The sequence below is a fragment of the Myotis yumanensis genome, unplaced genomic scaffold (genome assembly GCF_028538775.1).
Source record: "Myotis yumanensis isolate MYYU_CA2020_CCGP unplaced genomic scaffold, mMyoYum1.0.hap1 SCAF_5, whole genome shotgun sequence".
Lineage (NCBI taxonomy): Eukaryota > Metazoa > Chordata > Mammalia > Chiroptera > Vespertilionidae > Myotis > Myotis yumanensis.
The window spans coordinates 30,647,794-30,674,584 of NW_027223756.1; the positions used below are offsets into that span (position 1 = coordinate 30,647,794).

A 26,791-nucleotide genomic window follows, 5' to 3' on the forward strand; every position below is an offset into this window, starting at 1 on the left:
TTGAATTCCTTTTACAAACATTCCTGCGAAATAAGCAGTCTGCTCCCCTCCAGTGACAGGTCACGACGTTTTGGGTTGATGAGGAGCAGTTCTTACCTCTGCAGCAGACGGAGGCAGCTGCAGCTCGACTAGAGGCAACGCAAGAAAGAAGGCCGGACTTGGGGCATTGAGTCTAAACAACCAGCAGCATGGCGAGGTAGGAAAGACAACATGTCACCCCGGAGTTTTGCAAGGGATTGTATTCATCGAGTAGCGGGGTGGCGGCAAAGATGTAAGTTGTTCTGCAAGGATTCGTTAGACACCTGCATCACTTTGGTTCACCAGTGGCACAAGATCCGTTCATAAACTACACTCTTTTCATCTTTAATCCAATCACATCATCCAAAAGGTGCAGGGCACGCCCTCTTCTGCCCTCTTTCTGGCTCCTATTCCCACCTCCCGTTTCCCAGTCCACCTTTCCCAGTCCCTTCTTCCTCTCAGCCACGCCCTGAGATCGTGGCTTCCCCACCTCCCTGTCCTGCTTCTAATTTTCCCGCCCCAGTAGCTCTTGGCCAATCGGGGAAGTAATGGTCTCCTCTTTCCCGGCCTCTCGGTGACGTTGTGAGAAGTGAGAGCTCTGATTGGTTGTTCCGGAGCAAGAGCGCACCAATCACAGGCAAACTTTTTTGGTGCCGGCGCGCAGCTAGCATTGTCGCTGCTGATTGGCTGGAGCGGCTGAGGCAGAAAGATGGCCGCGAGCCCCTCGGTAGTCCCTGTGGCCCTGACGGCTCCGGGGGTACCCATCTTGTCAGCTAGTGGCGATTTCTCAAACTTGCGGGAAATTAAAAAGCAGCTGCTACTTATCGCTGGCCTTACCCGAGAGCGGGGCCTACTGCACAGCAGCAAATGGTGAGATGCCGGGGTGGGGCGGGACCGGGCTTGGGTCCTTGGCCTTGGGGGGCTGGTGGAGCTGATTGAGTTTGCGGGGTGTTCCAGGTCCGCGGAGTTGGCCTTCTCCCTCCCGGCGTTGCCTCTAGTCGAGCTGCAGCCGCCTCCGCCTATGACAGAGGTAAGGACTGCTCCCCATCGACCCCAGAGGTAATGACTTGTCGCCGGAGGAAGCCGACTGCTTACTTCGCAGGGATGTTTGTAAAAGGAATGCGAGCATTTCAAGAGCTGGGCGTTTTAAGCGCTTTTTGTCTGTGTGGTTGTGTTGAGCTAGGAAAGATCCGGTGGTGCGTTTACTTAAGCTGGAGAGAATAAGCAAACAATCCTCGCTTAAGATTTCAGCCCTTTAGCTTTTGTAGCCCATCCTAGACAATGAGCCAGAATCGGAGGTTTTTACAACAGTGCGGAACTGGCTTTGGATCCGCACAGCTCTGGGTTCAGGTCTCAGCCACACTAGGGACCTTCGGCAATTTAACCTCCTGAACCCGTTTCCTCATCTGTGAAATGCGGATAATGGTATTTACTTTATGGGGATATTGAGGGAATTAAAGGAGATGTGGCCCTAACTGGTTTGGCTCAGTGGACAGAGCATCGGCCTGTGGACTGAAGGGTCCCGGGTTCGATTCCAGTCAAGGGCCACATGCCCAGGTTGCGGGCTCCATCCCCAGTACAGGGTGTGCAGTAGGCAGCCAATCAATGATTCTCTGTCATCGTTGATGTTTCTATCTTTCTTTCCTCCTCCCTTCCTCTCTGAAATAAATAAAAACATATTTAAAAAAATAAAAGAGATGTGAATATATTTTATGTCACCTATAGTACATGTGTTTACATAGACTATGTAGCCTGAATGCTTTTCATCACAATCCGTTTTGTTACTTGATTCCTCCCTCCCTTTAAACACAATGAATATTTTTTACTCTGAAAGGTATAATGCAGCCTGGCTGGTGTGGTGCAGTTGGTTGAGTGCCCTCCGGTGCACTGAAAGGTCGCTGGTCCATTCCCGGCCGGGTGGGTACAGGCCCAGGTCACAGGCTTGATTCCCTGGTCCGGTGGTGCTTGTGGGAGGCAGCAGATCTCTGTTTCTCTTCTTTTCCCTCTCCCTCTTCTTCTTCCTCTCCCTCCTTCCCTCTCTCTTCCAACCTTTCTCTCTAAAATAAATACAAACATATTTTTAAAAAGGTATAATGTAGGTTGAGAGGGGGCAGGGGAAGAAATAAGCAAATGGTAAGTGGATATGAAGAGGGCCACCAGAATCCTAAGCTGAAGAGCCACATGTAAGACACGTTCGTTCATCCAGTGAAGAAAACACTGAGTATGTTTTGGTTCCTGTTTTGTGCTGGTAATATTTGGGGCAAGAAGGATGAAGAGAATGAAATTATTAAAATTTTCATCAACTTATCCCTAGAGTTTGGGATGTGGATTATATGTGTTTAACGTAAATACGCATTATTTCATTTTTTCACATAGAGAATTATAGCTGTATTGTAGTTTTTTGCACTACTAATATGTCAAAATGTTCTTGAAGTACAAAAAGTATAAGTAACTGCAGTATATTGCATTTATGTAGAAATTTAAAAGCCTGGGGAAGGAAGGGAATGCCAAATATTAATGCCAGACATTTTCCACGACTTTCTCTTTCACCTTTTCTCTCATGTCAAATCTATATTATTGGCTCCATTTACAGATGAAGAAGTGAATACTCAGAGAAGCTAAGTAACTTTCCTACTGATGTCATGAAGTCAGAAAATCAAAGAGTTAGAATTTGAATATAGGTCCGTAGTACTAAAGCCTATACAACTTCCACATTTGCAGAAACAATACAAGTTTCTGAGTGTGTTGGTTTAATATTTTACAAATTTTTATTTTTTCCTCTAACTTTAAAAAAGTTATATTTTTATTGATTTCAGAGAGGAAGGGAGAGGGAGAGAGAGCGATAGAAACACCAATGATGTGAGAAGGATGCACTGAAAGGTCGCTGGTTGATTCCCGGTCTGGGTGGGTACATGCCCAGGTTATAGACCCCCCCCTCCCCGCCCCCCATCATGTACCCTGACTGGGAACCGAACCGGGATCTCCTGGTTCATAGATCGATGCTCGACCACCAAGCCACTGTAGCTGGGCTCCCATAACTTTTTATTTTGAAGAAAAAGTTATCTGACTTTACTTCATTATATATATGGTTTTGGGAGGAGGAAAAGGAGAGAAAAATTATTTCTTCTTACATTTTAAAATTGGATTTGAACTTTTTTGTCTTACTCCCAACCATTTACAAAAATTTGTCTCTTCTAGGAAGATGCCCAGGATATGGATGCTTACACCCTGGCCAAAGCCTACTTTGATGTTAAAGAGTACGATCGGGCAGCACATTTCCTGCATGGTTGCAATAGCAAGAAAGCCTATTTCCTCTACATGTATTCTAGATACCTGGTGAGGGCCATTTGAACCAAGTGGAAAAAGTTAAACCTTTTAAATAGCATAGCAATAACCTATTTGGTGAATGTACTTTATAAATGTTTGACAACAATAAAGAAGTCATAAAGTTAAAAAAGTAATGCTATGAAAGAAAATATTTTAAAAACTGATAATATTCATTATTGACAAAGGTGCGAGGCAGTAGACTCACCCGTCATGCCCCTATTTGAAGTCAGTTTGGGTAGATTATGTTAATTTGAAACACTATGACCAAGCAATTCTACTTTAAGTAACTTTAAATACCTCTGTTCATTGAAATATTTTTTTGTAATACCCCCAAAATGTGAACAACTTAAATATCCATTAGTCAAGAAATTCATGTTAATTCTTGCCTGAAGTATTTTTTACTATGATGTTGCAAAATGATGATTTTCCCCTCTAGCACTCTCCACATTTACTGCTCCTCATTTGGCATTCTGTTCTAAGCAAGAGCCTTTCCTTCTCTTTCCACTTATCTATTTACCTAGTATGGACTTAAGGATTCTTTTATTTTTAATTATTTATATAATTCATTACAGTACTTCATTATTTGGTGCTCAAATTATTCCAGTTTTGACCAATGGGAGCCCCTGAATAGTTACTTAAAATTAGTGACCAATACATAGTAGATGCCATTTTGGTTGGTTTGGGGCCCTTTAGGTAGAATCAGGCTGCTAGTTTTAGAACAGGTTCAGAATAAACTGGTCAAAAGACCTATGTGTGGATTTTCTCTTACAGTCTGGAGAAAAGAAGAAGGATGATGAAACAGTTGATAGCCTAGGTATGAACTTCTTTTTTTACCTTTTAGATTAAAGCAGGGGTTGCACACACAAATGCCTATAGAAGCCAGGCAGGTAGGACAAATGTGTGAAGTGGTCCGAGGAGGGCTGTTGGAAATTAGATGGCACAACTGGCTGATTGTCTCCCAGCTGCAGCTGAGGGCTGCTTTGTGGCCTGCTGTTGTCAAGGCTTTCTTCTCTGACTCTACTCTATTCCCTGCAACCTGAAGCTGGAAATTCAGATTTCTAGTTGAGGCTTCTGATTTTTAAATGTTGATACTAATTCAAAACTTTAAAACCTGTGTGGGCCTAACAAAATATGACTGCAGACCAGTTATCAGTTGTTATTTTTTGGGGGAAAAAAGTGTGTAAGATATTGACCACTTGTGAGTGCTTGCTGGAAGTTTCAGGTGTAGCTGTTTGATGCCAAAAGGAATATTAGGTCTATAAAATGAAGACCAGCAGCTTTCTCTTAGATCAGAGACTTTGTTTCTTTTCTAGGCCCCCTGGAAAAAGGACAAGTAAAAAATGAGGCTCTTAGAGAATTGAGAGTGGAGCTCAGCAAAAAGCACCAAGCTCGGGAACTTGATGGTTTTGGCCTTTATCTGTAAGTGTTGGAGTAAGTTGGAACTTTCTATAACATACTCTCCTGAGTAGAAGAGAGCTGTTATAGAGCATTACCTTCTGTGATTGTTTCCTTCTTTCCTAGGTATGGTGTTGTGCTTCGAAAACTGGACTTGGTGAAAGAGGCCATTGATGTATTTGTGGAGGCTACTCATGTTTTACCTTTGCATTGGGGAGCCTGGCTAGAACTCTGTAACTTGATTACAGACAAAGAGATGGTAAGTTAAGATGAGCTATGTGGCCCTAGCTGGTTTTCTCAGTGGTTATAGTGTCGCCTGCGATTGAAGGGTCCTGGGTTTGATTACCATCAAGGGCACATGCCCAGGTTGTGGACTCGATTCCCACTGGGGAGCGTGCAGGAGGCAGTCAGTCAATGATTCTCTCTCATCATTGATGTTTCTATCTCTCTCCCTCTCCCTTCCTCTCAGAAATCAATAAAAAATTTTTTAAAAAGATGAGCTATGTGAAAAAGTCTGTGCTTCAAGTTTTCTATAATTCTGCAGTAATGGGTGGGTGGAGAGAGGTTTGCTAAGCCTTTGATTGTATAGCTAGCTCTTTGCTCCTCCTCTGGTCTCTTTCACTGTTGGGATTTCGCTCTTCAGGTCTTCATTTGAAAGACAAACGTCTAGCTCTTGTTTGGTAGTTGCTGTTGGATTTGCATCCAATTATATTAGGACTAGAGGCCCGATGCACGAAATTCATGCAAGAGTAGGCCTTCTTTCCCCTGGCTGCCGGCACTGGCTTCCCTCTGGCACCCGGGACCTGGGCTTCCATCTAGCTGCCAGCAGGCACCCGGGACTCGGGACCCGGGCTTCCCTCATAGCCCCAGCTTCGTCCGGAAGGTCATCTGATCTAATTAGCATATTATGCTTTTATTATTATAGACTAGAGGCCTGGTGCACAAAATTCGTGTATTGGGGGGGGTCCCTCGGCCTAGCTTGCACCCTCTCACAATCTGGGACCCCTCGGGGGATACTGACTACCGGCAGTAGGACATCCCTCTTGCAATCCAGGAACGCTGGCTCCTAACCGCTCTCCTGCCTGCCTGCCTGATTACCCCTAACCACTCTGCCTGCCTGCCTGATCGCCCATAACTGCCGCTGCCTCAGCCCCTGCCATGGTGGCTTCATCTGGAATGATGTCCGGAGGCCATTTGGCTGTCCAGTCTAATTAGCATATTACACTTTTATTATTATAGATATCTTTTCATATTCATGTGTTCACATTCAAGTTTTACTGTAACTTATTTTATAGACTAAACGCTATTACAGTTTCTCTCTTAATTTCAAAGATGCTATTATAGGAAAGGTTCCTCTGATATCAAGGATCATATTTATCCCAGCCGGTGTTGTTCAGTGGTTAACACCTATGTATGAACTAGGAGGTCATGGTTCGATTCCCCATCAAGGCACATGCTTGGGTTTCGGCTGTGTTCATGGTAGGGGGCATGCAGTAGGCAGCCAATCGATGATTGTCTCTCATCATTGATGTTTCTCTCTCTCTCCCCCTTTCCCTTCCTCTCTGAAATCAATTAAAAATAGATATTTTAAAAAGGGATCATATTTAAAACATTTTAAGTCTCTGCTGAGCTCATAGGACTCTGAGAAGATACAGAGATTTGTTAATTAAGGAAATATATATGAAATTGCTTTATAAACTGCAATCATTTTACTAGTCATTATTAGAGGATATTGTCTATACAGTTTATTTGCTGTTCTTCAGTAGTTAAGGGAAATGACAACACATTTCTTTTTGTTTGCTCTGAAGAGCCAAAGTCTGGTTGGTTTCTGCTAATGATATATGCTACTAAGTCTGTGTCTGAAACCTTTGTTTACTTATATTCACCTATCTAACTGCCCACTAGACTTTCATTGAAAGTTTGTTTTATCTCTGAATTCATAATACACAAAAGTAGATTTTTCATCTTACCTACCAAATTCTCTCTCCCAACTTTTTTTTTAATATTAGTTTTTTTTATTTTTTAAAATATATTTTTATTGATTTCAGAGAGGAAGGGAGAGGGAGAGAGAGATAGAAACATCAATCATAAGAGAGAACCATTGATCAGATGCCTCCTGCACACCCCCTACAGGGGATTGAGCCTGCAACCCAGGTATGTGCCCTGACTGGGAATCAAACCATGACCTCCTGGTTCATAGGTTGACATTCAACCACAGGCCAGGCTCTTTCTCTCAACTTCATAGATTCTCATTAGCATCACTATTTCTCAAGACACCCAGTCTTAATGCCTCAGAATCATATTTGCCTCTTCCCTTTCTCTTATCTCCTTTATCTATTCAACCACTAGACATGCCATGGTTTCTTTTTGTATCCATCTCTTGCTTTTGGCTTCATTTGCCATCTTGTTTATTTCCAATTTGGATTTCTTATAAGTAATATATACTTTCTATCTAGCTTTCCCATCTTTACACTTCCTTTTCCAAGCCCTTCTGCATACGGTTTCCAAATTTATTCTCAAAACACCCGTGTCATCATGATTCTCTTGCATAAAAAATTCAGTGGTTTCCTATTGCACACCATTTCCTATTGCACTATAGGAACCACCCTACCATTTCAGTCTTATTTTTCCACTGCGTCCCAGCACAAAGCTTCCCTTCAAACAACCTAGTTTCATCAACCTCTTCACCCACATTCATCATAACTGTTTTTCTTTTTTTATGTTGTCCTTGCCTAGAATGTTCATTTTTTTCTCTTCCTCTCCCCTTTTTTCTATTCAAATCTACCCACCCTCCAAGACACCTCAAATCCTATTTATTCTTTGAAGCCTTCCCGAACTGGGCCTTTCCTCCCCATTGTGCTTATAAATCCTATTACACTTGAAATGCCCTGTGTCCATTATTAGGTGCTATAATAAAATTTCCCATGATAAACACCTTTAGACAAGTGATTTTCAAGCTTTTTCATCTCATGGCACACATGAACTAATTACTAAAATTCTGTGGCACACTAAAAAAATACAATTTTTGTCTATCTGACACACAAAAAATAGATATAATTTTGGGTCATTCATACCAGGCAGGTACTGTTGTGTTAACTCTTGTCACTTTTTTTATTTGACAGTCTAAGGGAAAAGGGGTCAGTGCCCCTGACTAAATAGTCAGGTGTTGCACGTTTTAAAAATTCTTTCGGCACAACACTGTGCCTCTTGTGGCACACTGGTTGAAAATCGCTGCTTTAGACAATAAAAATAGTTCCTTGATGTTCTTTTGGGAGAGGTCAAAATATATTAAGTGTGTTCCTCTCTCTCCTGCTGCCAGCTGAAGTTCCTGTCTTTGCCAGACACCTGGATGAAAGAGTTTTTTCTGGCTCATATATACACAGAATTGCAGTTGATAGAGGAGGCCCTGCAAAAGTATCAGAATCTCATTGATGTGGGCTTTTCTAAGAGCTCTTATATTGTTTCCCAAATTGCAGTTGCCTATCACAATATCAGAGGTAAGTGAACAAGGACAATGAAATTCTTCAAAACCTGAAAGTATCACTGTGTTGTTTTCTGAACTATGTTCTTTCTGCAGATATTGATAAAGCCCTCTCTATTTTTAATGAGCTAAGGAAACAAGACCCTTATAGGATTGAGAATATGGATACATTCTCCAACCTTCTTTATGTCAGGGTGAGCTGCTTCCTTTACTTGGACTTGATTAAGCTCTTTTGTGCTTTCATCTGGGTTGGATTGTCACCCAGTTGCATTAACTACAAGAAAAATAATTTAAGAGGTTCATTTTTCATGCTTAGACTGTCTTTTCTTTTCTTCCAGAGCATGAAATCTGAGTTGAGTTATCTGGCTCACAACCTCTGTGAGATTGATAAATATCGTGTAGAAACTTGCTGTGTAATTGGTAAGAATCATTATTCTTTTTCTTTTAAGATTTACTTTTATTGTAAATAATACAAGTATAAAAATAACAATATAAAAGTGTCAAAGGTAACAAAATTATATACAGTAGAATGTGAAAGCTCACTATAACCCCATCCCCAAGATTGTTTGGAGAACGTGACTCCAGAATATTTTTCTGTGTGAATACAAAAAATGTGTGTGTGCAAGTGTGTGTGTACAGTTTGTTTGTAAAAACTATATCATTATACACACTGCTTTGTAACTTCCTTTTTTTTAACTTAATATATCTTTTTCTTTTTTTATTGTAGTACATCTAGATTTTTATTATTTTTGATGGTGATCTAATATTTTATATAGATGTGCCATCATTTTACTTAATATAAAAATTGCTTCAGGAAACATTTTTGTATGTGTACATTTATTTTTGCATGTTAATGCAATTATTTCTGTATAATAAGCAGTAAAAGACTGGATCAAAAGTATATTTATGTATATTTTAAACTTTAGTACTACTAAAAAGTTTGTAAGGCCTTAGCTCCTGTGGCTCAGATGGTTGGGTGTCATCCTGTGCATCAAGAGGTTGCTGGTTGGCCTAACTGGTTTGGCTCAGTGGATAGAGCATCGGCCTGCGGACTGAAGGGTCCCGGGTTCGATTCCAGTCAATGGCATGTACCTTGGTTGCAGGCACATCCCCAGGAGGCAGCTGATTGATTTTTCTCTCTCATCGATGTTTCTAACTCTCTATCCCTTTCCCTTCCTCTCTGTAAAAATTCAATAAAATATATTTAAAAAAAAAAAAAAGAGGTTGCTGGTTGGATTCCCAGTCAGGGCATATGCCCTGGTTGTGGGCTTTAACCCTAGTTGGGTGTATGCAGGAGGCAACTGATGGATATTCTCTCTCTCTCTCCTTCTCTTAAAAAAAAATTTGTAAGAATTTCCAATCCTATGAAAAGAGATGAGAGTACCTGTTTCTCTGTATTGGGGTGTCTCAACCTTGGCATTAATGACACTTTGGGGTAACAATATTTTTGTGGAGGGCTGTCCTATGCATTGTAGGGTATTAGCAGTATCCTTAGCCTCTGCCCACTGCTCCCTTCCCCTAGTTGTGCCAATAAAAAATATTTACAGGTGCCCTACTCAGTTTGGCACAGTGGATACAGCGTAAGTCTGCGGACTGAGGGGTCCCCGGTCTGATTCTGTCAAGGGCATATGCCTAGGGTTGCAGGCTCGATCCCCAGTAGGAAGCGTGCAGGAGGCAGCCCATCAGTGATTCTCATTATTGATGTTTCTCTCTCTCTCTCTCCCTCTCCATTCCTCTCTGAAATAAATAAAAATATATTAAAAAAATATTTGCAGTATTGCCAAATAACCTCTTGGGTCAGAATCATCTCTGGTTATGAACCATGGTCCTATGTCAGTGATGGCGAACCTTTTGAGCTCGGCGTGTCAGCATTTTGAAAAACCCTAACTTAACTCTGGTGCCGTGTCACATATAGAAATTTTTTGATATTTGCAACCATAGTAAAACAAAGACTTATATTTTTGATATTTATTTTACATATTTAAATGCCATTTATTTATTTATTACAAATATATTTTATTGATTTTTTAGAGAGGAAGGGAGAGGGATAGAAAGTTAGAAACATCGATGAGAGAGAAACATCCATCAGCTGCCTCCTACACACTCCCTACTGGGTATGTGCCCGCAACCAAGGTACATGCCCTTGACCAGAATCGAACCTGGGACCCTTGAGTCTGCAGGCCGACGCTCTATCCACTGAGCCAAACCGGTTAGGGCTATTTAAATGCCATTTAACAAAGAAAAATCAACCAAAAAAATGAGTTTGCGTGTCACCTCTGACACACGTGTCATAGGTTTGCCATCACTGTTCTATGTACTTGGCCATACTAGTGTGGCCTGATAATCAGCTGACATAAACAGATGAATGGCCACTCTTGGATAAAAGTAAGCTTGATTGGTTGTGGTTGAAAGTCTAAGTTCCCTGGAGATGAAAGGGACATACCTGTCTCTGGGTCTTTGGTGACACTGCATCAAGGTCATGCATTTGTACCTTTCTAGATCAGGATGTGTTAATAAACTGAGAGAATTTCAGTTCATCAGTTATTCGGTGAATATTTCCAGCCCTTGAGGAAGTTGTAGTCTAGCATGGGAGATAAGCATTAAAAATATGTAATAAGTCCTATCGGAACATAGGTAAGAGTAGGAACGAATGATCCTTTCAGTATAGAACATTATGAATAAAGTATAAAGTCCATTAAGATGAGGATGGAACTTCAGTTTATTCAGAAAACATCTTCAAGCATCTTCTACTCGGAGTGCCAGGCACTGTGCTTTGTATTGCATTACCTACCCTAATTGCCTATTTAGGAAGTCCAGTAAGAAAACAGCTATAAAACAATGGGCTGAGTGTTATGATTGAGGTAAACATAGGGCCTGGCCAGTGTGGCGCAGTGGTTGAGCTCGGTCACGGTTCAATTCCCATTCAGGGCACATTCCCCGGGGGTTGCAGGTTCAATACCCGGTAAGGGGGTATGCAGAAGGCAGCTGATCGATAATTCTCTTTCATCATTGATATTCTTTCTCTCCCTTCCTTTCTCTGAAATCAACAAACATTTATTTAAAAAGAAAGAAAGAGAGTACATAGGAAAGGCATCTAATTGAGTCTGAGATTAGGGAAGGTGATGCTTGAAGAATAGGCAGCAGTGAAAGAGTTCAGTCGGGGAGAAGGATTGACTTGGGAAGGGCATTGCAGTGCAGAGGCATTGAAGTGTGAAACAGACATTATGCTGGAAATAGTTCAGCATCCTGAAGCATGGTGTGGGAGGTGGGAATGTACAAAAAGGGCCAGATCTTGAAGAGCCTTTTTTGTTTTGCTAAAAGTTTGGATTTTATTCTTAAGGCAGTGAGAGTCTTCTGAAGGATTTTAAGCCAGAGTAATAAAAGTGTTCAGATATTCTTTTTCAAATGATGACTGGAGACTGTGCTGAGAGGATTAGAAAAAGGGCAAGACTAGGGCCAGGGAGACCAGCCAGGAGGCTTTTGCAGTAATCCAGGATGATGAAAACATGATGAGGAGATATTGGTGGGAGGAGTAGAGAGAGGATTTAGAAGATATTTAGGAAGTAGAACAAACAGGAATTGGTGACTGGGTAACCAGATTGCTAACAGTGCCTTTTATTTTTTTTTAAATCTAACTTAAAAAAAATTTTACTGATTTTTTACAGAGAGGAAGAGAGAGGGATAGAGTTATAAACATTGATGAGAGAGAAACATCAATTCAACTGCCTCCTGCACACTCCCTACTGGGGATGTGCCCACAACCAAGGTGGACTGAAAAGTCCCAAGTTCGATTCCGGTCAAGGGCATGTATCTTGGTTTCGGGCACATCCCCAGTGGGAGATGTGCAGGAGGCAGCTGATCGATGTTTCTCTCTCATCGATGTTTCTAACTATCTCTCTCCCTTCCTCTCTGTAAAAAATCAATAAAATATATTAAAAAAAAAAAAAGAATAGACTGATGACAGGAATCTCCTAGTTGTTTAGTCATTGCTTCTGCTTTTATGTCTTGATGTGAATTGATTGCTTCCTTCTGCATCTTTCCTGCAAAGGAAGAGTTTGGACTCTGGAAAGCAAATTTAAGGTTTGGACTCTGGAACCCGACTGACTGTCCAAGTTTTCTTCTATGTAATTTATTGTTTCAGAGCTTATGTTTATGTCTTTGATTCATTTTTAATTAATGTTTGTACATGGGGACAAACTGTAATCTAGTTTCATTCTTTTGCATGTGGCTTTCCAGTTTTCCCAGCACCATTTATTGAGGAGGCTTTCTTTTCTCCATTGTATGTTTATGGCTTCTTTGTCAAACATTAATTGCCCATATACATGTGTTTTATTTCTGGGCTCTCAATTCTGTTCCATTGGTCTGTGTGTCTGTTTTTCTGCCAATACCATGCTGTTTCTTTCTTCTTTTATTTTATTTTTTATTGTCATCTGAATATGTGTTTATTGATGTTAGAAAGAAAGGAAGGGGACGGGCAGAGAGAGAAACATTGATCGAATGCATCCCTATTGGGGATTGAACCGGCAATCTGGATATGTGCCCTGACCGGGTATCGAACTCACAATCTTTCAATCAACTGAGCCACACTGACCAAGGCTGACTTGCTGTTTTTTAAAGTTTTTATTTTATTGATTTGATTTGAGAGAGAGACACAGAGAGAAAGCCATTGATCTGTTGTTCCACATATTTATGCATTCATTGGAGATTCTTATATTTGCCCTGACTGGGAATCAAACACACAACCTTGGTGTATCAGGACGATGCTCTAACCAACTGAGCTACCCAGCCAGGACTGACTTGCCTTTTTCAAGACCAATGATAATATAACTGCTTTGATTCCTGAGGGAGGGCGGAGCTCAGAGCTCTACCTTTTTCACCCTTGAGGTACCCTAGCAATATAGTTGGAAAACCAAAATATAAAGCTTACTCTAAAAATGTCCTACCCTTTAAGAAAATATGTGGATAAATGCTATATCCAGATAAAATAAAATGAAGAAAAACTTGCAATGTTAGGGAACACTTTTTTTTAAGCCAGAATGTGTGATAAATGATATATATTTCCCAAGGGACCGATGATATTTCCCTTATGTACAATTTGGCTGTTCTACAAGGAATTTGGGGGAATGAGTTATGGTTTCATGTCCACTCAGTTGAATGCTATTTTAGTGGACTTTTATTTCTTATTTAATTTTTTGTTAATCCTCACCTGAGGATATTTTTCTTTTGATTTTTAGAGAGAGTGGAAGGAAGGGGGAGAGACAGAGAGAAACATTGATGTGAAAGACAAAGATCGATGTGAGAGAGGCACATTGATTGGTTGCCTCCCCCAGGGGCCCTGACTGGGCCAGGGATCCAGAATCGAACCCAGGAGCCTTTAGTCTGTGGGCTGATGCTCTTTCCTCTGAACAAAATCAGCTAGGGCAGTGAACTTTTATTTTTACCTTTCTAATTGTTCATATTTTTTGTTTGTTTTTCAATCAGGCAATTATTATAGTTTGCGTTCTCAGCATGAGAAAGCAGCCTTATATTTCCAAAGAGCCTTGAAATTGAATCCTCGGTATCTTGGGGCCTGGACACTAATGGGACATGAGTACATGGAAATGAAGAACACATCTGCTGCTATTCAGGCTTACAGGTGAGCTCCTAGTTGTGATGTTAGGTAGAGCTGATTGCTGTGATGTTAGGAGCCTCTTTTGAGCCTGCAAGTTGCTAACTTTGATTCTGCTGTCTTACCAGTCTATCTTCCATTTCTTAGACATGCCATTGAGGTAAATAAGCGGGACTACAGAGCCTGGTATGGCCTTGGGCAGACCTATGAAATCCTTAAGATGCCATTTTACTGCCTTTATTATTATAGACGGGCCCATCAGCTTCGGTAAGTCTGGCCACTTGACAATGTGTTTGTTTTGGGGAGTGCTGACACTTTTCTTTCTCTTTTGATGGCTACTGAGTGACTAACTGGCGGGTAGTGTATAGAGCGTGGATATACTGGCCAAAGGGATGATTCATGTCCTGGATGGGAAGGAGCAAGATGGTGTGAGATTTCATCATGCTACTCAGAATGGTGTGCAATTTAAAACTTAAGAATTGTTTAGCCCTAGCCGGTTTAGCTCAGTGGATAGAGCGTTGGCCTGCGGACTGAAGGGTCGCAGGTTCAATTCTGGCCAAGGGCATATGCCTGGGTTACGGGCTTGATCCCCAGTAGGAGGGCATGCAGGAGGCAGCCAATCGGTGATTCTCTCTCATCATTGATGTTTCTATCTCTCTATCCTTCTCCCTTCCTCTCTAAAACCAATAAAAATATATTAAAAAAAAAAAAAAAGAACTGTTTATTTCTGGAATTGTCCATGTAATATTTTCGGACTGCAGTTGACTGTGGAAAGTGAAACCTCGAATAAGGGGGATCACTACAGTAGTGGTGGTGGTGGACTTTAGTTATCTATAAGTCTTTACTTACACTGCTACTATTTTCTCTCAGGCCCAATGACTCTCGTATGCTGGTTGCTTTAGGAGAATGTTATGAGAAACTCAATCAACTTGTGGAAGCCAAAAAGGTATCTGAGATTGAGCCCTTGAGAATTGAGTGGTAATCTCCTGCTTGGAGGAAGGGTGGGGCTATCTGTGCTCTGTAACTTCTCGTCATTCTGGTGTCTCTACATGTGGAAATCTGAATATTTAGAGGTATATAATGGGCCAAAAAGCAAAGCTTGGGTGACATCATCTGTGGGAATGTCAGTATGTAGCCTGGACCTATCAGATTTAATAAAAATGCCTGCATCCTGCAAATCTGAAGTTCTGGGAGGCTTGCAGGACTTGAGCCTTTGTGTGATTAATCATGGCACCTGGGCAATGGTCAAAGTGACAAGTTTATTTTTTTGACAGTGTTATTGGCGAGCTTACGCTGTAGGAGATGTGGAGAAAATGGCTCTGGTGAAACTTGCAAAGTGAGTGAAAGGAGTAAAACGCTATTGATATTTCTTTTGGCTTCTCTGGTATGGTGGGTGAGCCTTCTATCCATCATCCTACATGAATGTGGGATGTAGCAGCATGTATGAATATTGATCTGAAAATTTAGACATTCTCTTTAAAGAGGGAATTGCTTTCCTATTAGGCAAGGGACCAAGAATAAATTGAAAGGAATGAAATGAAATTTTTATGTCAGAGCAGTCTAGGAAAACTAAGTACTGATCTCCTAATAAGGACTAAGAAAATAAGGAATAACTCAGAAATAGTAGGCAAAGAGGTTCTTAAATACAATTTTATTCATGCCAGTTCTTTTCTGGTTTATTAGGAAAAAACCTGAATTACTTATCTTTTTAAAAAATCTTACTCTCTCCATTACCAGTAGCAGAGTAATGATTCTAAGCCAGTGATGGCAAACCTATGACATGCGTGTCAGAGGTGACACGCAAACTCATTTTTTTGGTTGATTTTTCTTTGTTAAATGGCATTTAAATATATAAAATAAATACCAAAAATATAAATCTTTGTTTTACTATGGTTGCAAATATCAAAAAATTTCTATATGTGACACGGCACCAGAGTTAAGGGTTTTTCAAAATGCTGACACGCCGAGCTCAAAAGGTTCGCCATTACTGTTCTAAGCTTTGATAAAACCTCACATCTGGGCACTAATACTATTCTGGGTCCCAGTGTGCCATTTATGTAAAAATTTGTACTCGTCAATGTGTTGTCATTTTTTTGGTGTTAATCATGGGCTGTTACTATTTATCATTATTTAGGCTTTGAGATCTGATTTGTACTTAAAGACCAATTTCTTTTGTAGGCTTCATGAACAGTTGACTGAGTCAGAACAGGCTGCTCAATGTTACATCAAATATATCCAAGATATCTATACCTGTGGGGTATGTGTCCTGGACATGAGGACTGGGTTGCTGATCTTATTATTCTTATCACCTTAGTCATCTCTGCTTTCCTTATCTAGGAAATAGTGGAACACTTGGAGGAGAGCACAGCTTTCCGCTATCTGGCCCAGTACTATTTTAAGTGCAAACTGTGGGATGAAGCTTCAACTTGTGCCCAAAAGTGTTGTGCATTCAATGATGTGAGTATCAGTTATTTAATAGAGTTTGGATTTGGGGCTCGAACATATAATCTTTACCATGATCTGGGAGTAGAAAGTGGATAAAAAAGTTAAGTGGGAAGGCTACCTTGATTTGTGAAACTTACATGAGTATTTTAGAACCTGTTTTTGAGAATATCCTTGGACATATTTTGAAATAGTTGCCTGACTTTATTTCAGACCCGGGAAGAAGGTAAGGCCTTGCTCCGGCAAATCCTGCAGCTTCGGAACCAAGGAGAGACTCCTTCCGCTGAGATGCCTGCACCCTTTTTCCTACCTGCGTCACTTTCTGCTAACAATACTCCTACACGCAGAGTTTCTCCACTCAACCTGTCTTCAGTCACACCATAGTTGACTATTTTCAAGCTAGCACATTGCCAGACCGATGTTAAGCCTTACCTCCACGTAAAAAATGGCCATGTCTGTTCTTCCAAGGGCCTTAGCTCTTTTTGTGTGTACAGAGGGAAACAGCTCCTTGGGGAGAGTTTATAGAATCACCTTCAGAGTAGACTGACAGAAGAATCCTGGCAGGAAACAGACACTGTCTTTTGCCAGTTAGAAGCACTTCTTCCTTATGTTCATAGTAGCTACAGGGCTTGGCCTTCCCAGATTCTCCCTACCCCAACCCACCCCCAAACATCCTTGTACTAGCACTTTAGCACAGGCAAGGCTACAAGAACAGTTTTAATGCTGCTGGGAGTGGATGGTTTTCTGAGAAGTGAGGAAAGGAGAAAAGTTTGTGATTCGATCCTCTGCTGACAGTAGGGGCACTGGATACCCTAACCAGGTTAGGGCACTGGGTAGACATGATCTTATTCTTGGATTTGCTGAGCATGACTGTTCTGTCAGAGATTAGGTTTAAATGGAGTAAAACTATACATTTGTTCTTATTCTAGGGAGACATTCTTCCAAAACATGGTTTTGAAGAGTCTCCTAGAATATTTCAAATTCGAAGAAACTTACTGGAGTTGAATAGAAGGGGCAAATATAATCTCACGGAGCACGAAGGCCCCTACCAAGAGCAAAAGATGTCTAGTTATCTATATCCCCAACAAAAGCAAAGTAAGGAGACAGGATTACAGATAATCTCACGGCCTTTTGGAGATAACTTTTTATAACTACAGACAAGAATAAACTCATTTCAAGCTGGTCTGTTTTAATATTTTTGATGTAATTGTCTTTTTTTCAGGCTAGACAAGGTAAAGGGAATCATTGTTAGTGTGCTCTTAGAGGGTTTCAGGCCTTTGCATGCATATTTAGTAGGGGGAATATGCTGTGGTTATTTATGTATGCTGCAATGAATTTGTACAGATGTTATGAATTATTCTGAGCTCAGGACTCAGCCTTTCTATTTCATGTTTCCAAAACAAGTTTACCACCTATTCACCTCCTAATGTGTGATACTTCATTTTATAGTAAGGAAGGTTTAGAATATCTAATGTCCCTTGAATTCATTTCTTACTAAGCTTTCTGGCGACATTCCTGTGCAGGGTTTCCATGGGCCTGAATGATGATAATTTTCAAATTTTCTTCCCTTTTTAATTTGAATGGTTTTGTTAAATTTGGAATTCAAATTAAAAAATGTGAACAATATCTTTAATATAGCTTTTTTTGTGCTGCATAGAAACCATATAAGTAAAAAGCATGAGGTTACATAGGTGACTATATTACAAAAAAAACAACTAGTGTGTGAATATTACATTTTGTATAAAGTTCCAGGTAGATGGTGAAGTTTAAAAGAGACCTATTTCTTAAGCTGAGCAGCTGACCCACCTCAGGACAAGGACTGCTCTCTTTTTCCCCACAACCTCAGTATTTTTTGCCAAATGGCCCAGATTTGAGTAAAGGGGTATGCCGTGAGCGCAGAATCCGAGCATAAGGGCTGCAGTCGGTTGAGCTTTGGCAAGTGGGTGTTCGGGGAAGTAAATTTCGAAGAAATGGTTTCTTCCCTGGGGGCTCTTGGTTTGGTTGCTGGTTTTCCTGGTTGGCACCAAGGCGCTTTTTGGTAGAAGCCTGGCCTTGGAGTTTTAGCACAGTATGATACTGCTCCGCAATGCATGCTGCCTTCTTCCGAAGGTCCATTTTTACCAACATCATGTTGTTCTGCAGCTCAGCCAGGGTCTGATCCTAAGGAAGATCAGTAAAGTCATAGAAAACATTTATATCTGGTATATGAGAGAATAAGAAGGGCAAGGTGATATATGCCATCCACTACTAATTACAACTAACTCTTTAAGGTCAGAGCTTATTGAACAGTGGGTATTTTAATGTCAGAGCTTAATTGTTAGCGTTTTGTTTTAGAGGTTTTAGGCCTGTGCATAAAATAATGGTTTCTTACAATCTAAGCGTTTTGGATGAAATGTGATACTATCTACCTCCCTAGGATTGTTACAACAGAAAATGCCTATAAATTAGCACAGTACTTTATACTTAAAATCTTGACCTTTCTCTTTTGCTCCTCATTCCCTTTTTCACATAACCCTGGAGTGGGCTGATGGGAGAGAAGGGGATATTTAGGCTGTCCTAACCTGTTTGATTAAGATGTCATCACAAGTAGTCAAGGCTTGGCGAAGTTTTCCTGCCCCAGTGCTGTGGCAACAGGCTCTTTCTGCTGACTGGAGAGATTCACCAAGTTTCTGAAGCTCTGTCCGTAGCAACCTTATATTCTGAAAAAGGAGGAGTAATAAATTGTGGCCAAGTTCAACTAGGATAATGATCTGGAGGAGTCAGGTAGCCATTTGAAGAGAAGTAAAATACAAGGCAGGTCAGCTGAATAAAGTAGCCACCCTCCAGGACAGTACATAGAAAACTTCTTAGCCTTACATGAACCAGGGATATAGTACTGGAAATCACCTTAGGTAAAAGTTTTTTGTTTTTTTTAATATATATATCTGGCTTAGATTGATTTTTTTTTTTTTAAATACATTTTTATTGATTTCAGAGAGAGAGAGAGAGAAACATCAACGATGAGAGAGAATCATTGATTGGCTGCCTCCTGCACGTTCCACATTGGGGATTGAGCCCACAACCCGGACATGTGCCCTGACCGAGAATCGAACTGTGACCTCCTGGTTCATAGGTATCAGATGCTCAACAACTGAATCATGCTGGCTGGGCTTAGGTAAAAGTTCTGGTAACAGAGAAAGGTAATCACCTTCTGGCCCTCCTCTAACTTCTTGTCCACATCATTGGTGAAGGGCTTGGCTGAGGGTGGTGGTTCTAACATTTTCTGATACTTCCGCAGCTCTGAGGGAAGAAACAAGAAACATTAATATGCAGGCTTTCTAACCTTGGACTTATCTCTGAGTTAACAACAGCCTGCAGCACATATAAAAAGGGAGCCCTTGTGCATCCTAGAGTGAAAGGTCTGGGGATGTAGCGCCAAAATAAGGAAATTATGTTGGAGCTGGCGCCAGAAGGCCTAAGTTTGGAGAATAGTTCTGCCTTGAGTCACTAACCCTCTTTCCTTCCTCACCGTCAGTGGTAGAGTTCAGCTCTGCTTTGCACTGGTCCAGTTTGGCTGTAACCTCCTGGAGCTGCTGGGCGGAGTGGGAAGCAGCAGCCAGCCTTTGTGACCGCCTTACAGACAATTCAGATCCTGATTGTTGATGAGCCATTGGCTGTTGTCTGGCTTCCTGCACGCGAGCTTCTAGCTCTTCAATCTTCTCATCCCGTTCCTAAGAGGGAAGCAGAAGGCACAATTCCATCCACAGTCAAACACTGCAGAAACAGATGACTGCATAATGACCAAAATCTTCCCTGATACATAAGCTTTTTGGTTTTCTGGCCAACCAGACCTTTAATCAATTTGCCAAACAGACTGGCACATACAAAGCACTAAGGTACTAGAGAAAAGTGAGTTACATATTCCCACCCCTACCAGAGCTTATAAAATCTGTTAGATTCTGAGTAGCCAGTTGCGGCTGGTTCAGGGCAACTCACCTGAAGCTCCTCTTGGTAAAAACTTGTCAGTGACTCCTTGAGGATCTTTAATTTCTCTTCATATGTTTCCTCTAAGAGTTCCTTTTGGGTGTCCAAATGTTCACTGTCAGAGGAGAAAACAGAAGTGAGTGAAGATTCTGAGGAGTGAGCCTGGAGGACAGATTTTTTAAAAACAAACAAACAATAATATATTTAATTATACAGGAACTCAGTGGGCCTCTTTCCCCATCCCCATGTGGGAGTCTGAACTTGTTCTTCAATAAATTCCCACCTTTGCTATTAAAAAAATTATAAAACTAAAATGAATTTAACATTCATTAAGTTAATGTCCAGCTATGACCAGTTTGAAGAATGTTAATGGATGGAGGACAGATCTTGATGCACAACTCCATCCTAGTCCCTACTTCCCACCCTCTGGTCCAGGTGACAGATGAAGAGGGGCCACTCAGCTGGTACCTGCACCACTGTTCACGCTGTTGCATCTGCTTCACCATCTCATTGCAAATTTCATCACGGAGCTGCATCTCCAGCTGCAACTTTTCCTGCCGTTCTTTCAAAAGCAGTGCTTTCATGGCTTCCACCACCTGTAGGAGATCCTAGAAGGGACACAAGTCAGAAGTAATCAGACGGCCAAGCCCCTAAGAGGCACAGGCCCACCTGGAAGGCAGCATGGAAAATGTGCAGCCATCAAGCTGCTGCAACAAAATTTTCTTGTATTCTCACCTCCTTGCTATACATGGAGATATCAGCTTCATTTTCAATGTCATCATCAAGGCCTGGGTCTGTCTTAGTTCCTATCTGTAAGCTGGGAGATGCCTGCAGACTGTGTTCCTTGATGAATGAATGTAGCGATGGGAATCCCAGTTGTACAGGTGGAGCATGCACAAGCTAGCAGGGGGAAGATATCTCAATTGAATCTGGGACTAGTCCCTAGTAGCTTTCTTAAATAAAGGTACCATTCCAAAGGTACCAACTTCTCACCTGGCTGGCAATGGCTGAAAATTTGGCCACGTGAAGGGTCTCATCATAAGTAGACGCACAGGGATTCACATTGACAATCATGCAGGAGCGGCCTCGGCCTGTGAAGAAGCCTTGAAACACTCGAGTCAACTTGCTGTCGCGGAAGGGAATCAGGTTCTGCTTTGACCTGGCAGGGAATCAGAAGAGTATAGGTGTAAGCAGAACTCCAGCCCTTGGGGTATTCTAGCACCATCCCTAGTGGTGACCAGGAAGTTTCTTAGTAAATTGCAGAGCTCCAGACCATCCAAGCCCATGGATTGCAGTCAAAATCTCACCTGTTCTGCTGGTTTTGGCGCAGGGCAGTAATACAGCGGCCTAGGGTGTGCAGAGAAGTGTTAATGTTTCCTGCTTCCTTTAGCCGCTCACCACTCTTCTGATCTTTGCAGCGTTCTGAGCCAGCCAGATCACAGAGTGACAACCTTGAAAGGAGGACAGGATCTGACATAAGGACCTACATGTTATGAACCTTCCAGCCCTTCCTATACTTGTGAGGAGGGGAAGACCCATCAAGAATCTCTCTACCTAAGGAAGGCGAACAAGAATCTATCAGAAGTAATTCCTCTGAGCACCTCCCTTGCCTCCTCCCCCACTACCACTTATGGCCAAGAAGTCCAAATTTCTAAATGGAAAATCTTACTCGCTGATCTTGGGGACTATATCCCCTTCCCCTTGAAGGTGCAGGATCCGAATGGAGAAGATGCTGTGACTAGAAGTTAAGAAAAAGAAAAAGGTCATTACATATCTTCCATGACCAACTGGAGGATTAATATTTCCTAGAACAAAGGCTGGCTCTCACAACCGACTAACCTGCGGCTGGAGTTGTGGTTCAGGTGAGTGCTGGCAAAGCTCTGGTTTTTACGACCCACTTTTAGGAGTTTCAAGGCCTCCTCAGCATCCTGAACATGAATCCAATTGAGATCTGAGGGCAAGAGAAGGGCATACATAAGATGGGAGTACCTAACTCTTTTCTTAGTCTCTGTCCAAGGTTCATGTCAGCCTCCCTGCTTTCCCATACCTTTCACGTAGGGATTGCCATTCTGATCCTCATATAGCCGCAGAATCTGCCTCTTGCGCTGTTGGTTAGGTGGTTCTAACAGATCATAAAGCAGTTCATTGTAGATCTCAAAGAAGGAGATCCAGATGGAGAAGCGAATGTCTGCAGGTACACTTATGGGGGCACTGTCTGGCTGTGCCCATCGGTTACTTGTTTCTGGGGAAGAAGCAAATGTACATCAACCCCAGAGTAGTCCATCTCCCCTTTGGCTTGCAGGGTCCTCAGAAGGCAGAGCTCAGGTTGCAACCTCTGGTCTATACTCCTGGCAGTTGTTGAGAGCAGGGAGTGGGTTCTTACTGTGACTTGGCACTGAGCCCAGTCATGGTACTTACCATCTAGCTGGCTACTGCTAGTAAACTGACTGGTGGAGGAGAGCCCAGCAATGCCACTGTCAAAGCTGGTGCTGGTACCTATCCGATTTTCAATGTAGACACTCTTCTTCAAGGAGGTAGACAGTTCCTCCTGGAGGGCCCCAGGGAGAAAATAAGTATAAAACTTTCAAGAGATTTGTCCCCTTATCCCCACCTCTGTAGACACTAACACTTCACCTCTTGGAAGCCTCCAGTTAGCAGGGCCAGTTTCTTCATTTCCTCCTGTCGGATCTGCTTGCTGTCAAGCCAGATTACCTCATTACAGAGCAACGGCTTCAGATCAGGTGTGGGATGAAGTTGGCCTTGGAGACTATTGAAGATCAGAGCCAGGGACCGGGGCAGGATCCCTCCATCTTTGATGGTACCTAGAGGAATGTAAAAGATGGGTAGCTGAGGCAAGTGCCTTTCTCCTCCAATTGACAGCACCTAAAGGCAATGACAATACCATTACAGGCAATCAGCAATCCTGTGAGGCCTACTACTCACCTTGAATCGTGTGGGTTTTTCCTGAGTTGGTGACTCCATATGCATAGATAAGCCAGTTCTGTCCTTTGAGTACGTCTTTTACCATCTCCTTCACAGTCAGGTTGAAGAAGGATGCTTGTCCTACTTCTGGCCCAAAGATCTAGAGACAGACCCAGTTTCTTGGAGACCTTTCATCTCCCATTTGCCTCCGGTGCAGAGCTAGCAGATGCATCTCTTCCTGGGTGGTTGGCCCTGGACAATGCTCCAGCCACTTCTTCCTGCAGTGCTGCCAGCTGCTTCCTAAACACTGAGGACTCAACTACTCTCTGCCAGTCCATCTTTCATCCAGATTAACAAATACCTAAGGTATGCTATCCACTAAGTCCAATGCTGCATACACAATGGGGCAACATAATGGTCACAAGCATCTGTACTATCCTCAGATGGAACGTGTAGCAGATTCAAGTCCTAACTCTACCACTGACTCTACCAGCAATTTTCTCTAAGCAGATGGGCAACATTACCTTCACTGAGCCACAGTATCCTTGTCAGGAAAATAGGGACAATATGATAATTATAAGAGTTATTGGGAACTAATGCACATAAAGTACTTGATACATTGGCTAGCTCATAACAAGGGTGCCTAAAATTGTACACATGCCTAAACAGGGTAGGGCAAAAATAGGTTTACAGTTCATGTGGAAAATAATACAATAATTAATAATACAAGAATAAACTCTGTATTTCACACACAACTATAAAAGTACTTCCCCCCATCCTCTATAAGAAGTTCACAAGCAAGTAAAAAGCTTTCCCACTAAAGAGGGAATAAGGTTGCCCCTACATGTTGGTCCCTTGTTCACAGACCAGTACCTTCATACCTTGGAAAAGGTGAACCTGTGGGTGGCTTGGCCAATTCCCCGCTCGTTACTCTTCTGGGCAAAGGAGTCTTTGGGTGCCTGTAGAACAAGGGTCTCCACATTCTCAATATGGACACAATCCTAAGAAAGGGGAAACACAGTTGACACAGAAGGAAGCATTCCTGAGAACCTCTTCTGTATCATTCCACCTTGAATCCTCCCTCCTCAGAAACTCACCTGATCTTCCTGCCGTTCCAGCTCTGAAGGTAACAAGGGCCTGACCCTCAGATATACTTTCACCTTCTCTGTACTATCCTCAGATGGAACCTGTGGCAGAATTCCAGGCCAGAACTACAGATTAATCTCGGCAATTTTCTCTAAGCAGATGGACAAGCATAGCACAGTTCCTGAAAATAATGCTAACACTACCCTCGTTCCACCTCAAGTGTCTCTCTGTAGCTATAGCTACTCTTTGGTTCCATAATCATTCCAACCTACATAGATTTCTTTAGTACTTTGTCCCTTTCCTACTGTCTCTTCAGTATCCTGTAATCCTGGGTTACCACACTTAGAGTTAGAACTGGTTGACTGGCATGATATTATAGTAAAGCACAGTAGGTAAGCACCTTGGAGGCAGACACACCCGAATTTGAGTCCCAATTCCTTCATTTAGTAACTATAAGACCTTGAACAAGTTCTTTAAATTCTCTTTGCCTCACTTTCCTCATTTAGAATGGGGTTAATCATATAGTAACCACCTCATTCTTTCAACAGATATTTAAGAGATCTGCCTACTATGGCCCAGGAACTCTAAGAGGCATTATTGAGGCTCCTGGTCTGATAAACCTTTCTCTAAAAAGAGGCTTATGGCCCTGACCGGTTTGGCTCAGTGGATAGAGCGTCATCCTGCGGACTGAAAGGTCCCAGGTTCAATTCCGGCCAAGGGCATGTGCCTTGGTTGCAGGCACATCCCCAGTAGGAGGTGTGCAAGAGGCAGCTGATCGATGTTTCTCTCTCATGGATGTTTCTAACTCTCTATCCCTCTCCCTTCCTCTCTGTAAAAAAGTCAATAAAATATATTTTTAAAATAAAAAAATAAAAATAAAAAGAGACTTATGAGTAGAGTTGTTCTTAACCAGTGCCATTTCCCTCCCAAAGAACATTTAGCAGTATCAGGACAGGTTTCTAGGTTGTCACAAGTGGGAAGGTACTACTAACATTTAATGGGTAGAGGCCAGGAATGCTGCTAAGCACCTTGCAATGCACAGGACAGACCCATACAACAAAAAATTACCAGGTCCCAAATGTAAATGAGAACCCACCAGCTGCCATAGATGCAGGGCCTCCCACCCACCTCGCAGGTTTCTGGAGGTAAACCTGAAGGCCTTGTAGGGCCCCAGGAGTAGAGAGAAGGGAGTCAAGGGCAGGCCTGATGCCCAGCCTGAACTCCTCCCGAGGAAGGGTGAGGGCTGAGACAAGTCCTGGCAATATTCTGCTATTCTGCTTCCTCTCAGGAGGCCTAAATCAAAGTTCTGCATCAAATTTCAAGGCTTTGTGACATTCTGACAAATCAGGGACTACGTGTTAAGAACCAGCCTGCCCCCAATTTGGGTGTATGTTTTGTACATAAATATAGGTCGTTATATATATGGCTACCAAAACCAACCAAACATAAAGTGTCAATGAGAAACCCCAGCCAAGCACAAAGGCTTCATAAATGGAAGCTGTGGTTGGCATTAAGACCTGAATGTACATTCCACCTATTTAATGGCAGTATGACTGTGCAACTTCTTCAAGGCCTCTGGGTCTCATGGTGGAGAGATACTATTATCCTTCCCTCAAGGGATTAACTGATAGTGTGCACTTGAGGGTATATCATTAATGCAATGCAAACAATAGTTCTTATGGACACAAACTCTACATTTTTTTACTTGTCATGCTCTTAATTTTGAATTGAACTCTCAGACCCTGAGGAAATGCTGGTCTTTGACCTAATACTAACTACTCAGTAGAGTAGGCTGAGGTATCACTTTCTGCTCCTACCACTCTCCAACTCCTTTACCTGCTGCTTGTCCTCCAGGGAGGTGGAGATGATAGAGCAGTCTGACAGCAGGTCCTTGCGAACCACAGACCTCAAGTCTGCAACTGTGGACTCAAACATGGGGGACACTACGACATCTTCATCCGAGAGCAAGCCGGCTGGCGGAGAAAGGATCCCTCGGGACATAGCTGGGGCAACTTAGGTCTAGAAAGAGACAAAAGTGAGAACCTTAAGGACAGAAAGGGCTGCAAATTCTAGGTAAAAAAACAATTCCCTTACCCCAGGACACCTGGGCATCGCCGCCTGAATTTCTACTCTTTTCCCTTCCACTATCAGCAGAGGGGAAGGGGATGATAGGAGTTAATCATTTAATCCAGTTTAAGGCAGCATTTCTCACCACGTACTGGAATGAACAGATATCTGGCTGAAAAACCAGAAGGTCACGCTCCAAGTAAGGTGCCTCGCCCACGGGTGATGTGGAGGTGGCGACAGTAGCCCTAGGCACCTTCTCCAACCTCGCCCCCAGACCCACAGTGAGGACAGAGGTATTAAGAAAAAAGCGATGGCAGCAGGGTCGCTTTCTGACAGCCTGTCCGGCGAGAGAAAGAGCTGGTACCCCAGCTGGGCTCCAGCACAACCGCATACTCACCCGAAGACGCGACACTTGTTCCCCGTCTGGTACTGGCCCACTCACACCCCGCCGCCGAACCCGGGCTCTGGCCTTTATAGAACAA

General features: G+C 42.4%; 2 protein-coding genes across 5 annotated transcripts; one reads left to right on the forward strand and one right to left on the reverse strand.

Annotated features, from left to right (window-relative positions):
• Positions 1–727: 727 nt before the first annotated feature.
• Positions 728–17,897, forward strand: CDC23 (cell division cycle 23). 3 transcript variants are annotated; one of them, XM_070414915.1, is made up of 16 exons: positions 728–888; positions 976–1,048; positions 3,217–3,354; positions 4,117–4,159; positions 4,659–4,764; positions 4,867–4,999; positions 8,060–8,237; positions 8,318–8,415; positions 8,560–8,641; positions 13,703–13,856; positions 13,977–14,096; positions 14,700–14,775; positions 15,104–15,165; positions 16,008–16,086; positions 16,167–16,286; positions 16,485–17,897. In XM_070414915.1, exons 1-16 carry the CDS (start codon positions 728–730, stop codon positions 16,653–16,655), a joined length of 1,794 nt encoding a protein of 597 aa, XP_070271016.1. In that variant the 3' UTR covers positions 16,656–17,897. The 3 variants fall into 3 exon arrangements, with proteins under 3 accessions (XP_070271016.1, XP_070271017.1, XP_070271018.1); XM_070414916.1 differs by lacking the exon at positions 976–1,048 and having other exon boundaries at positions 815–888; XM_070414917.1 differs by lacking the exons at positions 728–888; positions 976–1,048 and adding an exon at positions 2,680–2,699.
• Positions 17,879–26,752, reverse strand: KIF20A (kinesin family member 20A). 2 transcript variants are annotated; one of them, XM_070414913.1, is made up of 19 exons: positions 26,707–26,752; positions 26,079–26,261; positions 24,254–24,343; positions 24,038–24,115; positions 23,178–23,316; positions 22,869–23,056; positions 22,653–22,782; positions 22,282–22,476; positions 22,074–22,185; positions 21,904–21,972; positions 21,542–21,685; positions 21,228–21,393; positions 20,970–21,134; positions 20,703–20,842; positions 20,247–20,349; positions 19,780–19,981; positions 19,459–19,550; positions 18,833–18,970; positions 17,879–18,431 (listed from the first exon to the last, which is right to left on the reverse strand). In XM_070414913.1, exons 2-19 carry the CDS (start codon positions 26,241–26,243, stop codon positions 18,114–18,116), a joined length of 2,634 nt encoding a protein of 877 aa, XP_070271014.1. In that variant the 5' UTR covers positions 26,244–26,261; positions 26,707–26,752; the 3' UTR covers positions 17,879–18,113. The 2 variants fall into 2 exon arrangements, with proteins under 2 accessions (XP_070271014.1, XP_070271013.1); XM_070414912.1 differs by having other exon boundaries at positions 24,038–24,157.
• Between the last annotated feature and the right edge of the window lie 39 nt (positions 26,753–26,791).

Bases quoted from the DNA above. Each gene is read 5' to 3' on its own strand.
- CDC23 (XM_070414915.1), top strand. From the start codon at position 728: ATGGCCGCGAGCCCCTCGGTAGTCCCTGTGGCCCTGACGGCTCCGGGG. The intron at 8,416-8,559 runs GTGAGCTGCTTC...CTTTTCTTCCAG, and splicing joins CCAACCTTCTTTATGTCAGG to AGCATGAAATCTGAGTTGAG. The intron at 14,097-14,699 runs GTAAGTCTGGCC...ATTTTCTCTCAG, and splicing joins AGACGGGCCCATCAGCTTCG to GCCCAATGACTCTCGTATGC.
- KIF20A (XM_070414912.1), bottom strand. From the start codon at position 26,243: ATGTCCCGAGGGATCCTTTCTCCGCCAGCCGGCTTGCTCTCGGATGAA. The intron at 24,344-26,078 runs GTAAAGGAGTTG...ATTCTGCCACAG, and splicing joins CCCTGGAGGACAAGCAGCAG to GTTCCATCTGAGGATAGTAC. The intron at 20,843-20,969 runs GTGAGAATACAA...TGTCCCTTCTAG, and splicing joins TCTCCATGTATAGCAAGGAG to GATCTCCTACAGGTGGTGGA.